The sequence below is a fragment of the Esox lucius genome, chromosome 6 (assembly GCF_011004845.1).
Source record: "Esox lucius isolate fEsoLuc1 chromosome 6, fEsoLuc1.pri, whole genome shotgun sequence".
Lineage (NCBI taxonomy): Eukaryota > Metazoa > Chordata > Actinopteri > Esociformes > Esocidae > Esox > Esox lucius.
The window spans coordinates 16,131,690-16,154,122 of NC_047574.1; the positions used below are offsets into that span (position 1 = coordinate 16,131,690).

Here is a 22,433-nt window from a genome sequence, read left to right on the forward strand (position 1 = left end):
GTGGAATGCAATGGTTTTACTGCTGTCACTACCATGAGTGTTCTCAGTGCAACTTTAGCTCTATTGTTCACAAACTGTACAACCCCCACACAATTTCTTCTTAAGTTTCAGTATTCAGCTTAGACTCTCTGTGTATGTTTGGATTTGATAATAAACCACTCTCTATACATATTCTATCTATAATTCATACCCTAGTATGAATGCAATGCATTATACATGTTTTTGTGTCCATATTATAGACTGTTCTTAGCGAAACCATTTGAAAACCAACTGCATTTGAAAATTATCAGAGATAATGAATTGTGGCTCGAGCCTGTGAAAATAATTATTTAAAAAGAATGCCAAAAGCACAATACTCCCTGAGCTAAAAGCGTCACACAGAATGATTTCCCAGCCTCGAGTGGAGTAATTGTGTTTTTTTATTTTTATTAACTGTGCCAAGGTCTATAGGCCCATGATGGTGTGAGGACTGAGGTAGTTGCTCCTTCTGCTTCATGGTAATTCTGACCCCGGAAACAGGGCATTCTTAGCAACGCAATACATGATTGCCTTAAATTGCCTTAAAGGCTGATTAAAAAATGCCATTCCTACCACAAACACAAAAACAAAATCTGATGTTATACCATCTCGCCCACAAGACCACTGACTTTAAATGTTTTAGAATATTTTTCATTCATATTGATGTAACATTTTTTAGTTTGTATAATACATATCCATCATCATGTGTCACAATAATATAGTGTTGTAATACACAAATACAGAAATCCAGTTCAAATTTTCAGGACATGTGAGTGGACTGACCATTAATGATTTGGACTTGGACTCGAATTTGATTGGACAATTTGCAGACTCAAATCATAAACAATGAATCAACCTTAATAAATCTGCCATATTAGGCCATGTAGATCATACCTGCATATTGAACATCTATTCAAGATGAATTACATTGATAAACCAACAACCATGTCCTCATGTATAATTCACAGTACAGTCTCACAGTTAGGCTGAGTGAGTGGCTGTTGGTTAATGACGTGTTGCGTAGAGTGTAGATAGTAAAATTTTGCCTCAGACAAACTACTTCCATGATCATACAAACCACAGTGTGTAAAAAGTAAAAACAGAATGTGGAGTCAGTTACATCACTGAACCCCTTGCCTCTCCCTCCTGCAACAACCAAAACAAGTTTACACATCCAGCTAAATTGTTTCTCATTACAGTATGGATTTAGAATGTACTTCCAATGCAAAAAAGACAGATATAACTTATATTAACATTTTGGTCATTTAGCAGATGCTCTTATCCAGAGTGAATAGCCTATCAGTTGATGTGGGCATGATGCCATTAAAACATGGTGTTCTTTGTTTAGCTGGCTAGTGAGCTATACTACTGTACATGTACTCAATTTTATATCAATTATGTCATTATCCATTAACTTAGCCATCTATCAATCACTAACATTAATTTTATGAAGCACTTTACTCTTTTGAAAGCATTTTTTATAGTTTTATTAAACTGCTTGTACCTTACCTAAAATTCCAAAGAACCAAACATAAATTTTGACAGGACTATAATGAATTATCTCAGTATGGATATGAAAGGTTTGTATGTAAATCCCTGGCTTTTAAAGATCTTAATTTTACAGTAATTATCAATTGAAGTTGTACTTGCTTCTCCTCCCTGTGATGAATCAATCATTGCAATAACATAATTTTTGGTCAACACATATTTCTGCGAAACCCACAAAGTTCTGTGTCACATGCCAGGAATAAACCCTTTGAGCAAATGTGTTTTTCATTAGTACATACAAGAGAATACCTAAAGGAAATTGAAACAACATATGTTGTACTGAAAAGGGCACAGGGGCAGAAGATAACCATGTTATACATACTTGAGGGTTAAGTATGATACTGTAGTTTTTCTTTACAGTTTCATGACATTAATGATTGTTAAGTTAAATGAATACATTGACCAAGACACGTTATTTAACCAGTTCTTTTGAAAGTCTGGGACAGGAAAATATCTAATAGTCTAGCATGTTTATACATTTATTAAAAAATATTTACACTTTTCTATTATTACTATGAAAGTAATAAATAATATTGAAATGATGAATGTTGTATGGTCGTTTGGTTGATTCAATCCAGGCATAAAGAGCAATGACTGAGAGCGAGTATGAAATGGCAGTCAGCCTATTTGTTTTCTCTTCATCAATCACCAAGTGTGTCTCTGCTGAATGCACAGAGAAAGTCCCTCCTGTACTGGAGAGAAGCGCTTACACAAGGATCTGTCCCAATACTGTACTTAACACTTTGATCATTCTTTCCCCTGATCACTTGAGCTAAAGTAGTTGGCTAGTATTCCACGATGGTACCTTAATGTACACAATTATTTTAGATCAGTGGCATGGTCACAAAAGGACAGTAGACACTTGGTAAGAGATGCTATGTAAGACTATTGGGTGAGAGCCACAGATCAGTGGCCTAAGGACAGGAAGCACATGACATTGAGGTTGCCACAGTGTCTCTCAGCCATCAGTGTGGTTAAACTCACAGCATGCCACTTACTGGCACCGCACCTCCCTGGGACTGGGAACCAGGGGGAGCTAAACCTCCACCCACATAATCTGTGGTGTCTGGCTGTATCGCTTCCGCATTTCATTTACAGGCAAGGAATTAAAGTGATGGAGAGAGGGAAAGCAAGGGGGAGAAACAGGGACAGGACCAACAAAGCGCAGACAGGCAGAAGCATGCATGCAGCAAACATGTGCATGTACACTACCTGTTTGGCCTTAGACTTCATGATGGTGTCTGATATTGGCTTCTTTTTTTCCTTCACAGCACTTTTAGAGAACAGCTCAACAAATTCATCAAAATCCACTGACGGCTCATTGATCTTCTCCCAAACCAGATAACAACTTGAGTCCCTGGAGTAAAAGAGAGAAAGGTCTGTTAACATCTCTAGAATGAATCTTTAGCCTATTGTTGAGCAGTGCCCTCAGTAAGCATTGAGACTGAATATATTTTGTGTACATGGTTTCACCATTTAGACATGACAATACTTTCTATACACAGGCCACACTAGATGAAGTCTGAAGACGGCTTATCTTGAAAAGATTATAATAAACTGTTGGGTTTGTCAGCCAAGTTCCAATTTAATCTCCATATGTAAATGATTTCATTTTCTGAAGATGAGATATAAGTCAAAAACAAACAAACTATTATAAGTTGGCTATAGTACAGGCCTGGCAAAGCACCACCAACAAAACTCAGAGTATGGTTGTAATTACCCACGAATGTAATTGATGAATCTCTATTTCAATCACATGTTCTAATTTATTTGTAATATTTATGGCATGTGACATATAGTTCTACATGGCTCTACATGTAGTTCTACCATACACAGTGCTCTCAAGAATGAATGCCTATCTCGGTAAGCATGAGCACAAAAAGCTATGAAAAAACACACTTGCATTAAAAAATATGGGCCAAATCTAATATTTTTTTAGGTCAAATTGAAGAGACAAATATTGTAATAAATAAATGCAAATGTATTGGCACCACTAGAAATTCTTATTAACCAAATCGAGTAGTGATACCCTGAAACTATTTATTTAATAATCTTAAGTGGCTTAATGACTTCCTGTTTTATTGGGTTATAAATATGAGGTGACACACAGATTAGAGAGAATCAAATTAAATGAAATGAGAAGAAAGTTTGCTGACATTCAAACATTAACTAATGTTGAATGTCACACACCTACAAATACCCATCTCCACTGTTATAGTAATAATTTTGAACTGTAAATGAACTAAATCTGTGACAAATCTTGCCAGAAGAAAGCCAGTACTATCATCGAGACAACACATATAACCATGTAACCAGGTTTCAATCAAAGTTTAAGTGATGTTGAGACAAGATCCTTTCTTCTGGCAAAAAGCTAAACTTGGCATTTTTTGTTTATTAGGGAGCCAGTAATAATGGAGGGCGCTGTATATCCACAGACTGAAGGGGACTAGTAATTACTTCTTAGTATGCAGCTGGATCCTGGTCCAGTAAAGAGGCTTCATGGGCTTCGGGGGCTCAATGGGTGCCTTCTTGAGACAAGCCTCCTGGGACATGGAGGAACCAATGGAAGGAGGTCCAAAGCCTGAAAGAGGTGTGGGACCACTGCCAGGAGGTGGTGGTGGAGGAGGGGGACCCAAACCCGATGCAGAGGGTGGGGGTGGTGGACCAAAGCCTGGAAGGGGAGGGGGTGGTGGTGGAGGACAGGGTCCCCCCATACCTGGTAAAGGAGGAGGGGGTGGAGGAGGACCACATCCACCAGGGAGAAAGGGTGGAGGCGGTGGGGGTCCCCCAACGAACTGAGGTAGAGGAGGAGGGGGTGGAGGAGGACCACATCCACCAGGGAGAAGGGGTGGAGGCAGTGGGGGTCCCCCATCAAGCTGAGGTAGAGGCGGAGGGGGTGGAGGTGCAATTTGCTGCTGATATTGACAGGTGCAGACAAAGCCAGGTTTGGGGAGGGAAACGGAGGAGGCTGAGGAGGGGATTGATCCTTCCTTGAAAGGGAATTTAAATCTAGATCTCTCCTCCACTGGTGATGTCTGTACAGCTAAATCTCTCCTATGTGTCCCTGTTTGGTTGACATCCCCCTGGGCCACAGTATTGTTCACATCCCCCCTCTCTTTAGAGTGGATCTCCATCTCCAGGGATGCATGCTGGATTTCCAGAGCTGCAATCTTTATCCTTAGGTCATTGATGGTCTGCTCCAGCCCTGACATTTCACTGCCATTTTCCTCTTGGGACAGCTTCCCTGACATTGCTGAATTCTGCCAGAAGAAAAATAAATATTTTGAATGGTTACTCATACTTTTAACCTTTTGGATGTGACAGCCCACACCCTAAGTGAATAAGTTAAACACCCAGAACTGAGCCTGGCAGCGTTCATGGTTATGGACCACAATAAGGTAAGTATAAGGTCAGAGTCAGAGAAGGCCACATGGGAGTTACAACAGTGATGGGGAAGTGGTTTGAAGATTTGACCCTTGAGACGTTAGCCCAGAGTTAGATGCACATATTCCAGCAACATCTAAAGTTATTCTAGAAATTGTTTTTAGATTACAGTTTGAGTATTTCTGGATGACTTTCAGGCTCCAAGCGCAGGACATGCCTGCCCTAAAATTCCTCCTTAACCATTTAAATAAAAAACATGTTTGAATAAAATGTGTTTGTTGCTACAAAAGTCTGATATTTAGCCAATTTGAAAATTACATTGTTACATTAAAACTTTACGGATTAAAGACACAGTATGCGATTCTTGGCCACTAGTTTTAAAAGTGGTGCTGTCGAGCCAAAAAAACCCACTCACTTTCAAACCTGGAATTTCATGAGGTTATAAAGTGATTCTACTTATAGGTTATGTACATTCAGCCATTACACATCCAGGTGAAAATGAGAGTTTAAAAATATGCTCACTGCAAATGTCCCAGATTGAGTCTTTAAATATATTTTTGGTAAAAAGCAAGTATTTCTATTGTTGTTCATGTTTGAAGAGAGTTTCAGCTTAGTTTGATCCCACACGTTGTTAGAAGATAAATAATATTAGCTAAAGTTGCAATTTGAAGATTAGTATGTAAGCTTTTCTCCTTGATGGCTCTCATAGATGAATTTAAGATGAGCATATTGCACTTGTTTGAATGACTTGCAAGCACATATTTGTCTGACGAAAATCGAACAAATCGAGGCAATAATGCTTAGTGGTTCAAAAATGTAGTCTGCAGTATGTCTATTTAAAGAAAGGAAAAAGCATTTACCTATTTAAATTGTGTTGTTTTACAGAATCATGTATCTTCCTTATCTTGAGGACAAGTATACTCTCATGAATTCATCTTGCTTTTTTTTGCAAATGCATTTAAAAAAAAATATTATAAAGAAGCTGTGGTTCGAAACATATGTTTTTTAACAAACTGCTCCAAATTTAATTAAATAACTCTTCACCATACTATTTTTATTGCATTGAAGTAGGGAATGTTATTTCCCTGAAAAAGGAACGAAAACGCTCTGGTGCCGAGATTCAGGAGACCACTGCACGGTAAGAAGGTCAAAATGAATTGAAGAGTTTACCGGGTTATATAAATGACCTGAGTTATCATAGAAATGTAAGCAAAGCCTGACCTCTATCGGAAGAATGGGTGTTATAAATATCCACATGCTCTGTCATTATGTAAAATGAATAAAATATCACCACAAGAGGGAAGTATTGTAACAAGTGAATGTGTGGTTGTTCACTCACTTATAAGACTACCCAGATCTGTTATCCTCCAGAGCAACAAGGAGTAATTTTCCCTTAGACTTACAATTGGATTGCACTATTTTTAGCAAATGTTCTACTCTGCAGGTCCTCTAGTTTGAGTGGCACACTAGTGGCATGAGATGAACCCAGTGTTGACAACCCACCTGAGCTGGCTTTGGAGGGGGCCATTGGGCCAGGAGACGGCCTGGAGTACTACCTTCATTAAGCTCACAAATGTAGGAGGGATGGCCGAAAATGGCCCAGGTATACAGCTGGTTTGCCTGGGGGATAGAAGATAATGAACAAGTTTATTTTTCAGGAGCACTTCTATATCAAAATGTTATTCACAGTATATAGTATATAGTAACACCAGACTGTATACAAACAGGGGAATACCACAGCCTATCATATCTGGACAATTTGACCTACTTTTTTTTTGTGGACGATAATTGATTTGGTTGACTTATTCATAAAGAAAATATAGGGCAAAACATGCCACACTCAAACAAACATGTATGTAATGTAGAGGAAATTGCAGATAGAGAATTCATATTTAATCAGACTTATTATGAAGGAATAAATCAATTTAGCAACCCAGACAACATATTGCATGTACCACTGTTAATTTAATCTCAGATGACATCCACAAACACTACACAGAAAGAACTTTCACTGCACTAATCAAATGAGGAAAAGTGGCTACCCAACTGAGGTAAGTTGTTTGCTTGAAACAAGACTCTATTGTATATTGCATTGTATGACAGGCTAAACTGAGGCATGTCAATGAATCATTCCCAGTGTATATTCCAATAGTTCACTTTAGGCATGTTTTCTCTTCTATATCAACTGAATAAAATATTGGTAAATTAATGTTTCTACTGCAGCAGGTATAATATTATATTGAATTCATAACTTTAAGCAATTGGGCAACTCTTAAAGCTACATTTAATGTAAGACAATCTGAAAATTCAGACATTGTGGTTATAATGCAGGAAACAAAGTACCAAAATACCAACAATTTGCATGTCAAGTCTGTTTGTGTTTGCGTGTAAGCGTATGTGAGATTGGGTGAGCAAATATTCAATTGGATTCAGTCTGAGCGCTGACCTGAGGCATTGTTTTCCCTGTGTAGTTAATCCCACAACAACAACCTGAATTTTGACATGAGCTGAATACAGAATCACAACCAGAGTAAATACTGTACACTACAACATGGTCAGTCATAGCCCCAGATCACATACACTGCCTTGAAAAGTAATCAAACTCCTGACCAATTTTTTATTTTAAGTAGTACATTAACATTTCATTCTGTTTATTGTTTTAATTTAACAGGTGATATCAGTTTTATGTTGGGAAATATAACAAAACAAAAATATGTTGCTTGCCTAAGTACTGTATTTAACCCCTGTACTGTGGAAGTTTCCAGCTTCCCCTGATGAATGAAATAAGGACACTATTACCTTACTATTCTCCTCCACCTTTGAACCATGAAAGTTGCTGTAATATTGCAGTATCATTGGTCAGGCTGTAAATCAGACAATAAAGGACCATAAAGAATTCCACAGAAGTTTTACAGAAATAATACAAGTGCATAGATTTGAAAAAGCGAACAAAACAAGTTTACAAGTGTTTGGGTATCCCAGAGAGCACAGTTGAGTAATCAGGAAGTGGAAGCTAAATAACACCACAAAGAGTGTGGCTTCTCTCTTGCGAGAGAAGCCACAAAGGGGTCAGTAAGCACTTTGAAGGAGACATAGTTTGGAAGTAATAGTAATAGTTATAGTACACCGGTCAACTACATCAAGAGCTAAGTGTTGCGAGGACCTAGCACTGTCAATGTCTCAATGAACACTATCCCTACTGTGTAGTATGGTGTTGGAAGCATCATGTAGTGAGGATGCTTCTCATCAGCAGGGGCTGGGCATCTTGTTAAATTGAAGAAGGAATGGTTGGAGCAAAACAAAGGCAAAATAACCTGATTCAGTGCATTGAACAAGTGAAGCTTGGGAAGAAATTCACCTTTCTGCCAGAACATTACACCAAGCACAAGACCAAAGTGCACAAGTGTCATGCAAATAAAGATGGTACATACCAAAATACTTAAAGATATTGTTGCGGTGAAAGGTGGCTCTACCAAATGTTTATGTTTAGTGGTTAAAAATATATATATATTTTTTTTATATTTCCCAACATAAAACAAATGTCACCTTACAAGAATTGAATTTAAGTGTCAGCATTTTAAAATGAAATATTAAACACAATGACATTTTTATGTACAAATTAAATACAATAACATTTGGCTATAGGTCTGGGGGATGAATTTGTTTTCAAACAATGTAATAAAACAATTATACACAATTTTGTCCCCGTAAAGGAAATGCTGGGTCACTAGAAGGGATTACATCTCAGGTCAAATGAGGCTTTCTATTTTTAAAGGGGAAAGAGGAGGAAGAGAGTAGGGGAATAGAAAGAGAGAATAAAAAAGTAGCATGACAAAAAACAAGAAGGTCAAGAGAATGAGTAAGAGAAAGCAGGACAGCTGGTGAGAGAGCACGATTGTCAGTAAACACAGGGATAGGATATCTCTGGCAAAGCTGAATAATGCAGGGCTGCGGGTCTCACCCCAGAACCAGGTAGAGACATTGGGTTAGTACAACATGCTCTAACCAACTCAGGCACAATGAACCTTTTGCTGGGGTAAAACAGCATGAGTCCTGGGCACGTGGGGAGCTCTTATGCAACGCAGTCAACAGATGGCCTATGCAAGCAAATGTGTGTGTCTGAGTCACAGTTTATAAGGTGCACAACCATAAATATACATATATATGTGTGTGTGTGTGTGTGTGTATACTGCATTAATCAAAGCATGTGCAAATTGGCAAGCCTGTTTGTAGGAAATTATATTTTGTCTGCATGCAATGCAGGGACACACTCAATGTGATGTTTGTGGACATGTTATGTTATGTTATGAGTATTTGTGACAATGTATTTATGTGAGTGTGTTTAAGTGGTAGATGCACAGAGAAGCCAACGCCAAATGCCTGTCTGTTCACAAATACAGATCCTTTGCATTGTTTATAGTAATGTAAATTATTTTTAGGATGAGTAAATAACTTAGCAATCATTTATGAATCTTTACAACATCTTAAATATTTAATAAAAGTTTCTTTTATTAATCAAAAGTTACGTATTTTGTGTGACATAATCTAAAGTGTGGGCTATTTATACGTTATAATATTTTTTAAATATTTTGTGTGATGGGTGTTATTTCTCACAAAAAGATGAACATGCCCTTGGTAGATATTCCAGCAGTGCCTGATGCTCCGTAATGTCTCAAAATCCCAATGGCTAAACCGGGACGTTTGTCAACCTCACCAATGTAAACTAATCGTAAAATAGGGTAATGAGGCATTCCTCGACTGAAAGTCTAGATGCCGTTCCCTCACTACTGAACAAATGGGGGATATTTGTTGACAAAGCCTCAGTAAGTAAGGAATATGTTCTCACATTGAATGCGGCAGTGACTGGAATGACACTGTCACCAGGATGCTTCCTGAAAACCTCACTGAGGGGCTGCAGCAAGCCCAGGCCCAACAAAGAACAGCACAGCCTCGCTGCCTCCTCTGTTGCTCCTTCCTCTTGCTGCCGACATAGATAATCCAACAGTGTGTGACCTTGGGAACAGGGAGAAGAGAGAGATGATATAGGAAAACCCCAGCAACAACAGCATATGTCATTTTTCTCAACAAACTGCGTTCATTGGGAAATGATGTGTCACATGGTTTACTTTTATCTCGATATATTGCATTTTTTCAAGACGGAATGGGTTGTGGTCACATGGAAATCTTTGAAAACGTGGGTGCCATTGGTTTCTGGGATCTCAGGTGGTTTGATTATTTTTGCAACTGTTGAGTCATCTGGGAGGAGCTCAGGCTCCCAGTGGAGGAGACCTAGAGTTAATGTACATGTGCTTTTGGGAGATATCAGCAGAATAGTTGAGACTACAAAGGCCTTTCTTCAATAAAAATCTAAAGATCTCAACAGATTTGTTAAAAGGTTTCCAAAGTGGCATGTGGTTTCAGAAAGTATTTTGCCATGGCAGCAGCTACTCTTTCTGGGGTCCAAACAGGGTTTGAAATACATAATACATACAGTTACAATATGTACAGCTGTACAATTTACTCAATTTACTAATTTCAAGACATCCAGAGTAGACATCTAAACATTGTGATGTAAATTGGTGGTCACTGGATGGTTCTGAAGCATTAATAAAAATCCCTAATCTTTTCTATTTGGGATCCAGGGACTGTCATGATGCAGCATATAACAATCAATCAGATTATCTTGTATTTTTTTTTTTTTTTATTGGTCTGTGAAAGGATATGCCTGTCTGTCTCTCTGTTAGTGGATAGGGCTGTCTCTCTTTGACTGCGAGTAGATATGTCTGTCTGTCTCTCTGTGAGTGGATAGGGCTGTCTCTCTTTGACTGCGAGTAGATATGTATGTCTGTCTCTCTGTGAGTGGATAGGGCTGTCTCTCTTTGACTGCGAGTAGATATGTATGTCTGTCTCTCTGTGAGTGGATAGGGCTGTCTCTCTTTGACTGCGAGTAGATATGTCTGTCTGTCTCTCTGTGAGTGGATAGGGCTGTCTCTCTTTGACTGCGAGTAGATATGTCTGTCTGTCTCTCTGTGAGTGGATAGGGCTGTCTCTCTTTGACTGTGAGTAGATAAGTCTGTCTGTCTCTCTGTGAGTGGATAGGGCTGTCTCTATTTGACTGCGAGTAGATATGTCTGTCTGTCTCTCTGTGAGTGGATAGGGCTGTCTCTCTTTGACTGCGAGTAGAGAAGTCTGTCTGTCTCTGTCTGTGGATATGCCGGCCTGACTCTGTCTGAGTGGATATTCTGCATCTGTTCGTCTCTCTGTCCATCCATGAGTGGATACGACTGCCTCTGTATATTTCCATATGTAGCTGGGTAATACTTTTGTTTTGGCCTGTCAGTGAGCGGGTGTCTATCTGTCCATCCATCAGTGGAAATGCCTGCCTGCCTTTCTATCTGTCTCTCTGTCTGGGAGTGAAGGGTTAGTACTAGGAAGGTGGAAGGAGGGTGAAGGAGGAAAGGGAGACCAACAATTAACCAGAACATGGAAAACAAATTCAAATTGCAGTATGTAATTCAATTACATAGTGTACATAACCATGAAAGATATTTGATGGTAGAAACCTCATATTAAATGCCAGTGGTGATCACCTCTTTATCACAGATTGTGGTATGTGGTAGTACACAAACTTGTCAATAGATGTTTTCTGATTATTTTACAGATGGCATGAAAGCCCTTGCTATATCTGGTAAACAATGAAAGTTCTCAATAATATACCATACAAACAAACAAATTGGCTACTAGTATAAAAACGAATTGAATTCAAACAATAGTATTCATGCCAATATTTAATTGGCTGTGCAAAGATTGGTACTCTAAAAACATCATAAACAGACTAGGCTCTTGTAGTATATTATGGTGTTGTGAAAGTCAATACAATGACCTTTGTCAAGAAGATAGTTATACTGTAGTCCCATACATACAAAAATTAATATTAAAATGTTCAATACATTTTGTGATATATTGCCAAAATACCACCGGTTAATGCCGTGTCCAGGCATACTGCGATGCATCTTGCCTAAGAAAAGCTCTTAGTCGTGGTATATTGGTAATATACTATACCCACTTGTTCCTTATTGCTTATAGGTTCTCCCCAGTGCCAATGACCAATGCACTCAATCCAGTAACATTAGCCCATCAAAATGAAATTTAATAACCTTTGCAAAAATATAAAATGTGTGGCTACAATTTGTTCTCTTTTATAGTATTTAGAAAGAGTTTACTTTATGTGTATTCAGACAGGAGTAAAATGTTTAGTTGTGATGTTTCTTTTTTAAATATAATTTTGGATAATATTTCACAGAAATATAAGGCGGGTATTAAGTGATAAACACTTCCATAATTGCAAACACTACAGTTATGGGGCTCTTATTAATTGTTATATTTTGTGTAATTACATCATTTAACCCACAGTCAGTGTGAGGAAAACAGTGATTATTTTTAATAATCAAAGTGAAACCAAACCAGCCACAACATTTTTTTTCTCTCAGAGCACTAATTGCTGATTGGCCAGCCTCCATGGACTCCTTGCCATAATTGGCTAATTATTTAATAAAATGTAATCAGCTTCTCCGAGTGCTATCCTATTTGTAACAAAGAACCCCTATGCGTAGTCACTTACCAGAGAAGACACAGTGGGAGGCCCCTGTGCTGCTGGTTTGGACACCTGAGAGTGTGAGACTAGCCCCGGGGAAGACCCTATGTGACTCCCCTTGCTCCTGTAGGTCCATACTGCCCTCATGTCTAGCCTGGAGGCCTTCCAGGTCGTTGTTCCAGTCTGAAGAATGACTTAGAGGACCGGCGATACTGCAGGACCTCTGCCTGCTGGACCTCCACTCATGGGGCCTACTCTTGTGACCCCCATACCCTGTGCCTGGCCCCATCCTACGGGGGATAACGGGGCTCTGGCTGGGAGACCCTACCGGTGATGTTAGCTGCCTGGTGGTGGTCTTCACGTAAGAAGGGTTTATGGGAGGATAGGGCTTTACAGTGGATGTACTGGAGGATGTCCTTCTAGTGAGTGAGTCCTTGGAACTGTCAGCCATCAGCAGAGAGACAGAATAGCTACTCTTTCTCCTTCTCAGGGACTGGAAGTCTCTCCCCTTGTCCCTCTGTTCCTCCTGCTCCACAGTCAGGTCCATGTTACTCACACTTCGGGCTGAGACTGATCCTGTGGCCTTTCCCAACCTCATGCACCTAACCCCTTCAGTGGCGCAAACCCCTTCATCAGAGTTCCGGTTCTCAGTGAGGTGGAAGCTCAGCAATGGACTTTCCAGGTCATCCTGGGGCTCCTCAGCGCTCTCATAGGATGTGGTGGTGGTGTCTGGGAAGCTGTATGTGCTGGTGGTCCTCGGTATAGGGCTGCTGCTGCTGCTCTCCTTGTCTGGGGAAGCAGAGGAAGGGCAGCTGCCAAGCAACGAACCGAGGTCTGAATCCCCCCCACATGCAACACCTCTATCTGTCTCGGATTTTCCACACTTGGCACTTTGGTCTGGATCTACGGTATCAGTAGCAACAGCTGTCTCATCCATCTGTCCCTTGTCCAGGTTTGGATTCTGAGCAGAGTCTATCTGATGTTGGTTAATGGGTCCAGGGGGCAGAGGTTGAACATCTCTATCTGAGGTTGGGGAGGTGACCCCCAAAGGGACAGTGACCCTGTCCAGGACCTGATCTGTGGCTCGATGCTGCTCCTTGATAGCTTGTTGGATGTCTGACAGAAGGTCCTCATGCTCAGCCATCGCTGAGTGGAAGCTGTAAAGGTCCTCATCTGAACCTGAGCTCGTCCTCTGGCTCTCATCTTCGAGCCCCGATGTTGTCCCGAGGCCTTGCTCAGGCTCACTATCCGACATCATCCCCAGCTCGTCGGCAGCCACCTCCAGCTGAGAGCCCTTGACGTCCAGGATGTCCTCCTTGGACAGTCCCTTCGCCGTAGACAGACTCTTCCTCATCAGCATATTGGAAAACAAGGAGCTTTTAGATTCGGATTTGGATATCCTCTTGCCACCATCTCCCCCTTTAGGCTTCCTGCCTTTTTTGGAGGTCTCAGGTTCCCTGACCTTGCAGGGGGTGTTTCCCCCCGCCGCCTTCCTCTGCTTAGCCTCCTGGTTACCCATGTTCCTAAGCAGGCGGAACCCTTTGGCAATCAGGCCATGCTGCTGGGGCGGCTCTGGCGTTGTTGACCTGGCTCCCCGACAGCTCAACACTAATCCCTGCCTGCTCGCCGGCGTCAGGAGCAGCTGTGTGGATGCCGCTGCTGAGATGAGGCTGACACTGCCTTCCTCCCCCTCTCTCCTCATATCTACTCGCTCTGTTTTGTTGCATAACGGGCTGCTGGATGACCGACTCAGTCGAGCATGCTCAATACAGACATCCTCCCCGGCCAGAGAAGGCGAAGGTGGATTGTGAGGGTGATTTTGTTGCTGCTGTTGCTGCCTGCGGAGTAGGTTGGTCACACTACTCTTTCTCCGGTCTTTAAAGGATGTGGTGAAGAAGCTCTCCTTCAGGAAAGGCACCTGGGTCTCGACAGTTTGAATGGTCTGCATCCCGATTGCAGCAGGCTGAGTGCTAGACTGCCTAAATTAAGAGAGAGTGGAAGTATTCAGTAAGCATTCATTCAGTTTTTAGTTCAACTACAGCTGTCAAACAATATGAGAATGCAAAAAAGCTTCAGGCCTTTGTATGTTGTGTTCTTACAATTTCTGGTTGAAAGGTTGGTTACATAAAAGCAACCGGACTCTATGGATACAAAGAGCATTTAAATTGTCCCATGTTATGAATTCCACAGAAGACAATAACAGATCTAGCAGTTCTGAGTTCATATAATACAATGATTATTTTGAGCCTATGCTACGTATTCAAGCTTATCAACATTCCCTCACAAGCTGCTACTACTGGAAGCAGGATAACTGACAAAAACTGTTTGACCTGAAAAGAAAAATGTTGCTAAATGGAATTGATTTCCTGTTGTGTTTTAGATAATAATGTAAGTTATTTCAGGACGCATTGAGCCATGGCATTGCAATGGTTATTTACCTACTTCAGTACAAATACATTTTTTGCTGTAATCTGAATACATGCCTTTTGCTCTACGATGAGGATGTTACCACAACAATAGATACAGACAGCGCAAGTTACATAACAGCAGCTGCCACTGTGTCAATTGGTCTGAATGCACACTGTGTTGTGTGTTATGGTTAATGGACCCATACAAAAACATGTGATCAAAGGTGTCAGCATTTCGTATGATAATAAATCATTTTAAGATGTTATTCACAAGATCCCTTTTATAACACTGATGTAAACATTGTTCTTAACAATCAAATGACCCGATTTTGTCATATGCCATGCTATCTAAGGCCATGTCTCATCACGTTCAACACCCAACAGATTTAAAGAGCTCAAGATCACAATAATCCGCGTCAAAGCATCTGTGCCAAGATGCTGGCCACTATTTACATCACTACAGGGGCTTCCCCGCCATTCATCAACTAAAAGCACTGATGGGGCTCTAACCTAGGCTGTGGTGGTGAGCTTGATGCAATGAACTGGTTCCTGAGACTGCTGCCCCACCTGTGAGGACTGACACTGTGTTGGTGTCAATGGAGGCTGGCGGTAATGACTGAAAACAACCACCGGAGAAAATGTATGCCATTTAGTAGAAATTATTTTGAATGAAGTTGTGTATACATATACATATGGGTGACCCCAGGAATCAGACCCACAATCCATAGGGCATGCTCTATGCTTTACACAATGTGCCATACAGGATGAAAGTTGCTGCTATCTTTTATTCTCTTAAGTGAACAGTGTTTATTTCCACTCTATTATCTTATAATTGCTGGTTGACAATACAATCTAAACAGGACATTCAAAACCACATCATGTGGCAGATGGGTTAAAATATCAATAACAATGAGTTCCAAAAATCTTGACCAATATGAATATATTTTGAGTTTTCTACTTCATAAAGTTCTGTATGTCTAATAAAAATTCCTGCTTTAAATTTTGTTTTTACTTAACACCTAATGTTTTCATATAGAAAAAGCTAAATTACAGCAACAGCACATTCCGGGACAAGTTATATTTTCAACTTTGGTCAACCCGCATACAAAAGCTGTAAAATCATAATTTGTGGACAGTTTAAAATGTCAAAAAGTGATTTAGGTGGTACAATAATTGCCTACACTGTTCTGTGCTTGTTTTCTCATCTAAACAGAAATTGGATGAACTGGGTTAAATTTTAGCAATCAGGAAATCTCAGAGTGGTTTCACTTACCACCGTATGCCATTTCTCATTTTATTAAAGGTAATTGTGAGTCTTAGTCGCACCAATGGAAAAATGGACGGTGCCACTATTCCATCAGACAATGGTGAATCAACGCATGTTCTGTTGACCGACAGAAGGTTTTCTGCACTTTAAATCATTTCTGGTGAATGAATGTCGTCACACCTCTATTACAACAGACATGTTGAACATCTTACATTCTTATGCACAAATTATACATAATGCCCCTTTAATTATTTAATATTTACATTAAAACAGCGGCATTGAATCTTTAAAATGGTAAAAAGAGATGTCGGCAAAATATAAATGACATTCTTGGTTCCATTCCAGCACTTTAGATTTGAAAGTGCTTTAGTGGAGACTGTCAGCATTTATTTGAGGGTATATAAATTCATATTCAAATGAACCACTTTTAGGGTACCAAAATGATTTGGACAAATGGCTTTACAGCTGTTTCTTATTAGACAGATGTGTTTGTTTGCATGCACAAGAAAGCTGTCAAAGTCGATTTGGGATTCTATGCTTTGCATTTGGATTTCCAAGTCTGTTGCTTACTTATTTATATTCTGAAATTCATAGTACTGGAAAAAAAATACAAATATGTCACTGTCCAAATACGTTTGAAGTTACAATGTATTTTCAATATTTGCTTGCTGGAGAAATATTATTTACTCTCATGAGAGAAATTTTACTACACCAAGACTCTTATAAAACATGTTGTCATGTAACCACATGTGATGTTATGTAATTTATATAACACACATTGATTAAATACAACTGCATATCTGAACATTTGAAATGTTATATGAAATCATGATTCAAGTTTCTGATTATTCAAGTTTGAAGTCATTTACTTTCTTCATAGTAATATAACCATTAGGCTTACTGAATGATTGTGCAAGCAGTATAACCCAACTAATAAAATAATTAAACTGTTAATTGTGTACTATCTATAACCAACCAACTTTCTGGCAGTAGGCTATTGTTCATCTTCCAGCATAGAACAACATACATTGTAACAATGGCCTAAAGGAAAATGTATTACACAGTTCAAGGAAATAATACACAATATAACACAATATATACATACCTTCTGTATAGTAGCAGTCCTGCGACTAACATAGGAGAGGAGAAAGACAGCCTGGGTCTGAATGGTTTCTGTCTAGTACAGAGTTGAACACAATCAAGTCTTTGTAACCTCCACCAAGCTGTTACTCTTCCTCAGTCACATGAAGACGTGATGTTCATCATCACATGTCCTGATCCTGGTCATACTCACCATTCAGCTCTGTTTCCCCAACACAACAACATCCTGCCGTTACTTGGAACGGTCTATTGACAGGCAAACTATTTAATTACATTATAATCACTAATACTGTTTAGTCCAATTTTCTATTCAAACCCTTTTTTATATCTCAAGTGGGTTTTGGTGATAAATCACGTGGCAAAGGATCTGAGACCATTCATCCATGCAGATTTTCTTAAGATTTTTCAGACAGAATGCTAAGTCCATCGTTGCGGGCTACACTCTTCAGCTTACCCAACAGGTTTTCAAAGAAGTTTACGTCATGGAACTGGGATGGTCCTCGTAAAAGCTTGATTTTGTGGGGAGGGAGACATTTTTGTTTGAATCTGGTGGATTGCTTTGGACCATTGCAATGACTGGAAGATGCAATGATGACACAGTTTTTGCCTCTGCTCAAAAGCAGACCCATGGAATAAAATCTCCTGGTAGTTGAAAATCATTATACAGGTGCTGGTCATAAAATTAGAATATCATCAAAAAGTTGATGTATTTCAGCAATTCCCTTTCAAAAAGTGAAACTTGTAAAATGCATACATTCATTACACACAGACTGATATATTTCAAGTATTTATTACTTTCAATTTTGATGATTATAACTGACAACTAATGAAAACCCCAAATACACAATATTGTGCAAGCTAATTCATTCTTGTTGACAAGTCCTTAAAGTTTGATAAACATATCACTTCTGTAATCAGTTCCGGTTTCTACCAACTTCGTTTACTATCTAAATTCAATGGCTTTCTCACTCCAATTACTCTGGAAATTGAGTTTCCAATTACTCATGCTTTCATCACGTGTCGGCTAGATTATTGCAACTCACTATATTGCAGTATATCAGATTCTCAAATTTCCTGTCTTCAGTTAGTCCAAAATGCTGCGGTCAGACTCATCCTTAATTGTCGCAAATATGATCATACCTCTCTTATCCTCAGATCTTTACACTGGCTACCAGTTCGGCAGAGAATAGATTTTAAAATCCTCCTCTTTGTCTACAAATCTTTACACAACATAGCTCCGGTTTATCTCTCTGAACTTATTCATCCGTACATTCCGTCCAGAAGTCTCAGATCCTATGACCAGGTGTTGCTGGTAGTCCCTCTTGTCAGACTAAAGCGTAGAGGGATGCGTGCTTTTGCGGTGGCAGGGCCTCGTCTGTGGAACCTACCTCTAGAGATCAGAACGGCTCCCAACCTCTGCTTTTAAGTCTTTGGTTAAAACATACCTGTTCTCTTTAGCATATTGATTACTTTTCTTGGGCTGTTTTTACTATTTTACATTTGTGTCTTTGTTTTAAAGTTAATATTAGCTTAGATGTTCTCTATGTGTTTATGGGTTGTTCTGCTGCTTTTATTTTTATATGCTCTGTAAAGCACTTTGGTCTGTATAGCGGCAGTTTAAATGTGCTATATAAATAAATTAACTTGAACTTGATTCAACAAGGTGCTGAAAGCATTCTTTAGAAATGTTGGCCCATATTGATAGGATAGCATCTTGCAGTTGATGGAGATTTGTGGGATGCACATCCAGGGCACGAAGCTCCCGTTCCACCACATCCCTAAGATGCTCTATTGGGTTGAGATCTGGTGACTGTAGGGGCCATTTCAGTACAGTGAACTCATTGTCATGTTCAAGAAACCAATTTGAAATGATTCCAGCTTTGTGACATTATCCTGCTGGAAGTAGCCATCAGAGGATGGTCATAAAGGGATAGACATGGTCAGAAACAATGCTCAGGTAGGCCGTGGCATTTAAACGATGCCCAATTGGCACTAAGGGGCCTAAAGTGTGCCAAGAAAACATCCCCCACACCATTACACCACCACCACCAGCCTGCACAGTGGTAACAAGGCATGATGGAGCCATGTTCTCATTCTGTTTCCGCCAAATTCTGACTCTACTATCTGAATGTCTCAACAGAAATCGTGACTCATCAGACCAGGCAACATTCTTCCAGTCTTCAACTGTCCAATTTTGGTGAGCTCTTGCAAATTGTAGCCTCTTTTTCATATTTGTAGTGGAGATGAGTGGTACCCGGTGGGGTCTTCTGCTGTTGTAGCCCATCCGCTTCAAGGTTGTGCGTGTTGTGGCTTCACAAATGCTTTGCTGCATACCTCGGTTGTAACGAGTGGTTATTTCAGTCAAAGTTGCTCTTCTATCAGCTTGAATCAGTCGGCCCATTCTCCTCTGACCTCTAGCATCAACAAGGCATTTTCGCCCACAGGACTGCCGCATACTGGATGTTTTTCCCTTTTCACACCATACTTTGTAAACCCTAGAAATGGTTGTGCGTGAAAATCCCAGTATCTGAGCAGATTGTGAAATACTCAGACCGGCCCGTCTGGCACCAACAACCATGCCACGCTCAAAATTGCTTAAATCACCTTTCTTTCCCATTCTGACATTCAGTTTGGAGTTCAGGAGATTGTCTTGACCAGGACCACACCGCTAAATGCATTGAAGCAACTACCATGTGATTGGTTGATTAGATAATTGCATTAATGAGAAATTGAACAGGTGTTCCTAATAATCCTTTAGGTGAGTGTATGTTTGGTGTTGTCCATGTTTGATTATTTGGTAATTTCTTTTAGATGATGATAGCACCCCTGTCGTGATAATTTCATAGTCGAGTACATCACTTATTATGAATTATTCATATACGGAAACTGCCACATCTGCTTGCCACAGCTAACTATTTCTTAATTATATAAATAAAACTGTTTCATTCTTTTTTTTTTATTGTTTTCACGTACAATAATAGACAGTTTTGTAAATAAAAATATGTATTTTATTCACTTATAAAGAGGGTACGATGACATATGTAGTTGCAATTAATTTGAGAATTTTACAAACATAAAACTTCACTTCAGGAATATAAAACACTGGAGCATGTGGTGTGGAAAGAAATATCCACTGGCAATTCAAACATCTCATATCTTTATCAGGCATGCACCCCATTGGTTAGCACTTTATAATAATGTTAATAATAAACCATTATGAGACATTTGCAATCAATTTTTATTCATCATTACTTCCACTTTGCAAATGTTAATAACCAAGTTACTCACACTAATGAAGAACTTTTAACCTCCTGGATTGGATACCAAAACATTAATTATAATGTACACAAAGCTCCCTCAGTGTTGATAAAAGATCCTTTTTTCACAGTGACTGTCACCAAATAAGGAATCTGCTAATTTATGGCATATGTGCACTGCAATTTTAAAGATGCTTTCTGAAATCTGATTGCATTCAAATCATAATGTTATTTTTTTATACATACAGGCAAGGCCGTAGCTAACGCGATGAAAGGTGGGTATCTATATGTTTGGGGTCCCAGGCATAAATCTTAAGGCTCAGAGGGCCCAGGATTTCTGGCAATGGCCCTGTCTACAAGCAATATAGACCAAATAAATGGTAAAAAAAACATAATTAACAATTTTATATTTAAAAGTTGGTAAAAAGCTGAAATTATGGGGAAGAGAAATTTAAGGGCTAAATTATTACATAATATTTTTTCAATAAAATGTTAAATAGGTCCTTCCAACCCATTTACCAATAATTTGCCATTTTGCAGCCTCTAATTCTGGTCCTTAAGTGACAGATTAAAATATTAAAACCGGGATGACTGCAATTAAAAGATAAATAGGCTACATTAGCCTCTATTGCAATCATATTGACATACATTGCATTTCAACTAGGCAACTGTGTGAAAATCTTTCCCTAATATATGTGACATCTTGTGTTCAATGACATACTAGATCTCTGATTTACTCCCTTATTATTTGGCAGCCTAAGCATTTTATAAAATTTCTCTAGAACGTGATCTGTAGTCAGTATTGTGGAGTAAGGACAGGGTAAGATGAATACCCTATCAATACACGGATCACATGATGGAATGATGCACTCATATGAAAATTGCCCTATCTATATGCAATGGATCTTTGGCTGTTTTAGGAAAGCTGCATTGTTAAAACACATGTACGTTTGAGTCCCATTACTATCAGGAAACTGGGCTAAAGTTAATGTATTACAATACATGGACATGTTATTGGCAAATAATACAGCAGTACCTGATGTCCTAGAACAGGGGTGGATCTGCAAGCTAATTCATTCCAACCCAAGGTAGGTCTGAGTGTGAAATAAAATAAAATATTGGGGGGTTAAAAAAACTAAACTTCAGCCCTATCTAGAAAATGAATACAACTAGATGGAAAGTATGTGGATATTATTATGACCCTATAAATGTTTTTGTAACTGCTATTTTCCTGCAATTCAATTTTGACGAACACATTTCTAAATGTGGCCATAAAATGTGCCCACCTTTATCCTAAAACATAGACAAATTATTTTTAAGGAAACATTTACAATGTACATTTCAACCAGACAACATAGCTTTCAACCCATCTACTCAATGTCACATGCTACTTTCACTGTGACAATCTACAAACCAAATTTTTCTTTTCTATTTGCAGTGTGTTTCAATTTGTTGTTGAGAAATCACTATAACACTGTTTGTATAGTCAATGAACTTGATGTACAATATACATATTTACTACTTTTGAAAAATACTTTAGTCACTGGCTAAATATGTATATGAAATTAACACCACTTTCTGGTCCATATGTCATGTAGTTGGGTAATGCTAATCATACCATTCTCTGGTCCATTGTATCTATTGTCAGCTATGGGAAGCGGGCCAATGTACCCTCAACAGAATTTCCTTGATATAAGCATGAAGTAACTTGAGTGTAGAACTCCAATCATCCAGCAGATACTGCTGTGGCACCACTAAATCTGCTAGGTGGGATTTTATCTAGGTACCACAGACCAATATCATCCTTATAAAATTATTTTGGACAGCATGTAAGAAGAAATAGAAAAACTTTTTCA

The 22,433-nt window shown here is 39.2% G+C and overlaps 1 protein-coding gene across 1 annotated transcript in view; it reads right to left on the bottom strand.

Annotated features, from left to right (window-relative positions):
• Positions 1-17,370, bottom strand: part of LOC105010587 (formin-2) — a 49,037-nt gene extending 31,667 nt beyond the window's left edge. The window contains exons 1-6 of the mRNA XM_010869976.4: positions 17,325-17,370; positions 12,572-14,523; positions 9,797-9,963; positions 6,454-6,570; positions 4,024-4,826; positions 2,779-2,923 (exon numbers count right to left, since the gene is read on the bottom strand). Coding sequence (XP_010868278.3) covers positions 2,779-2,923; positions 4,024-4,826; positions 6,454-6,570; positions 9,797-9,963; positions 12,572-14,523; positions 17,325-17,356 — 3,216 coding nt within the window. The 5' untranslated portion in view covers positions 17,357-17,370. The remainder of the gene's footprint in view (positions 1-2,778; positions 2,924-4,023; positions 4,827-6,453; positions 6,571-9,796; positions 9,964-12,571; positions 14,524-17,324) is intronic.
• Between the last annotated feature and the right edge of the window lie 5,063 nt (positions 17,371-22,433).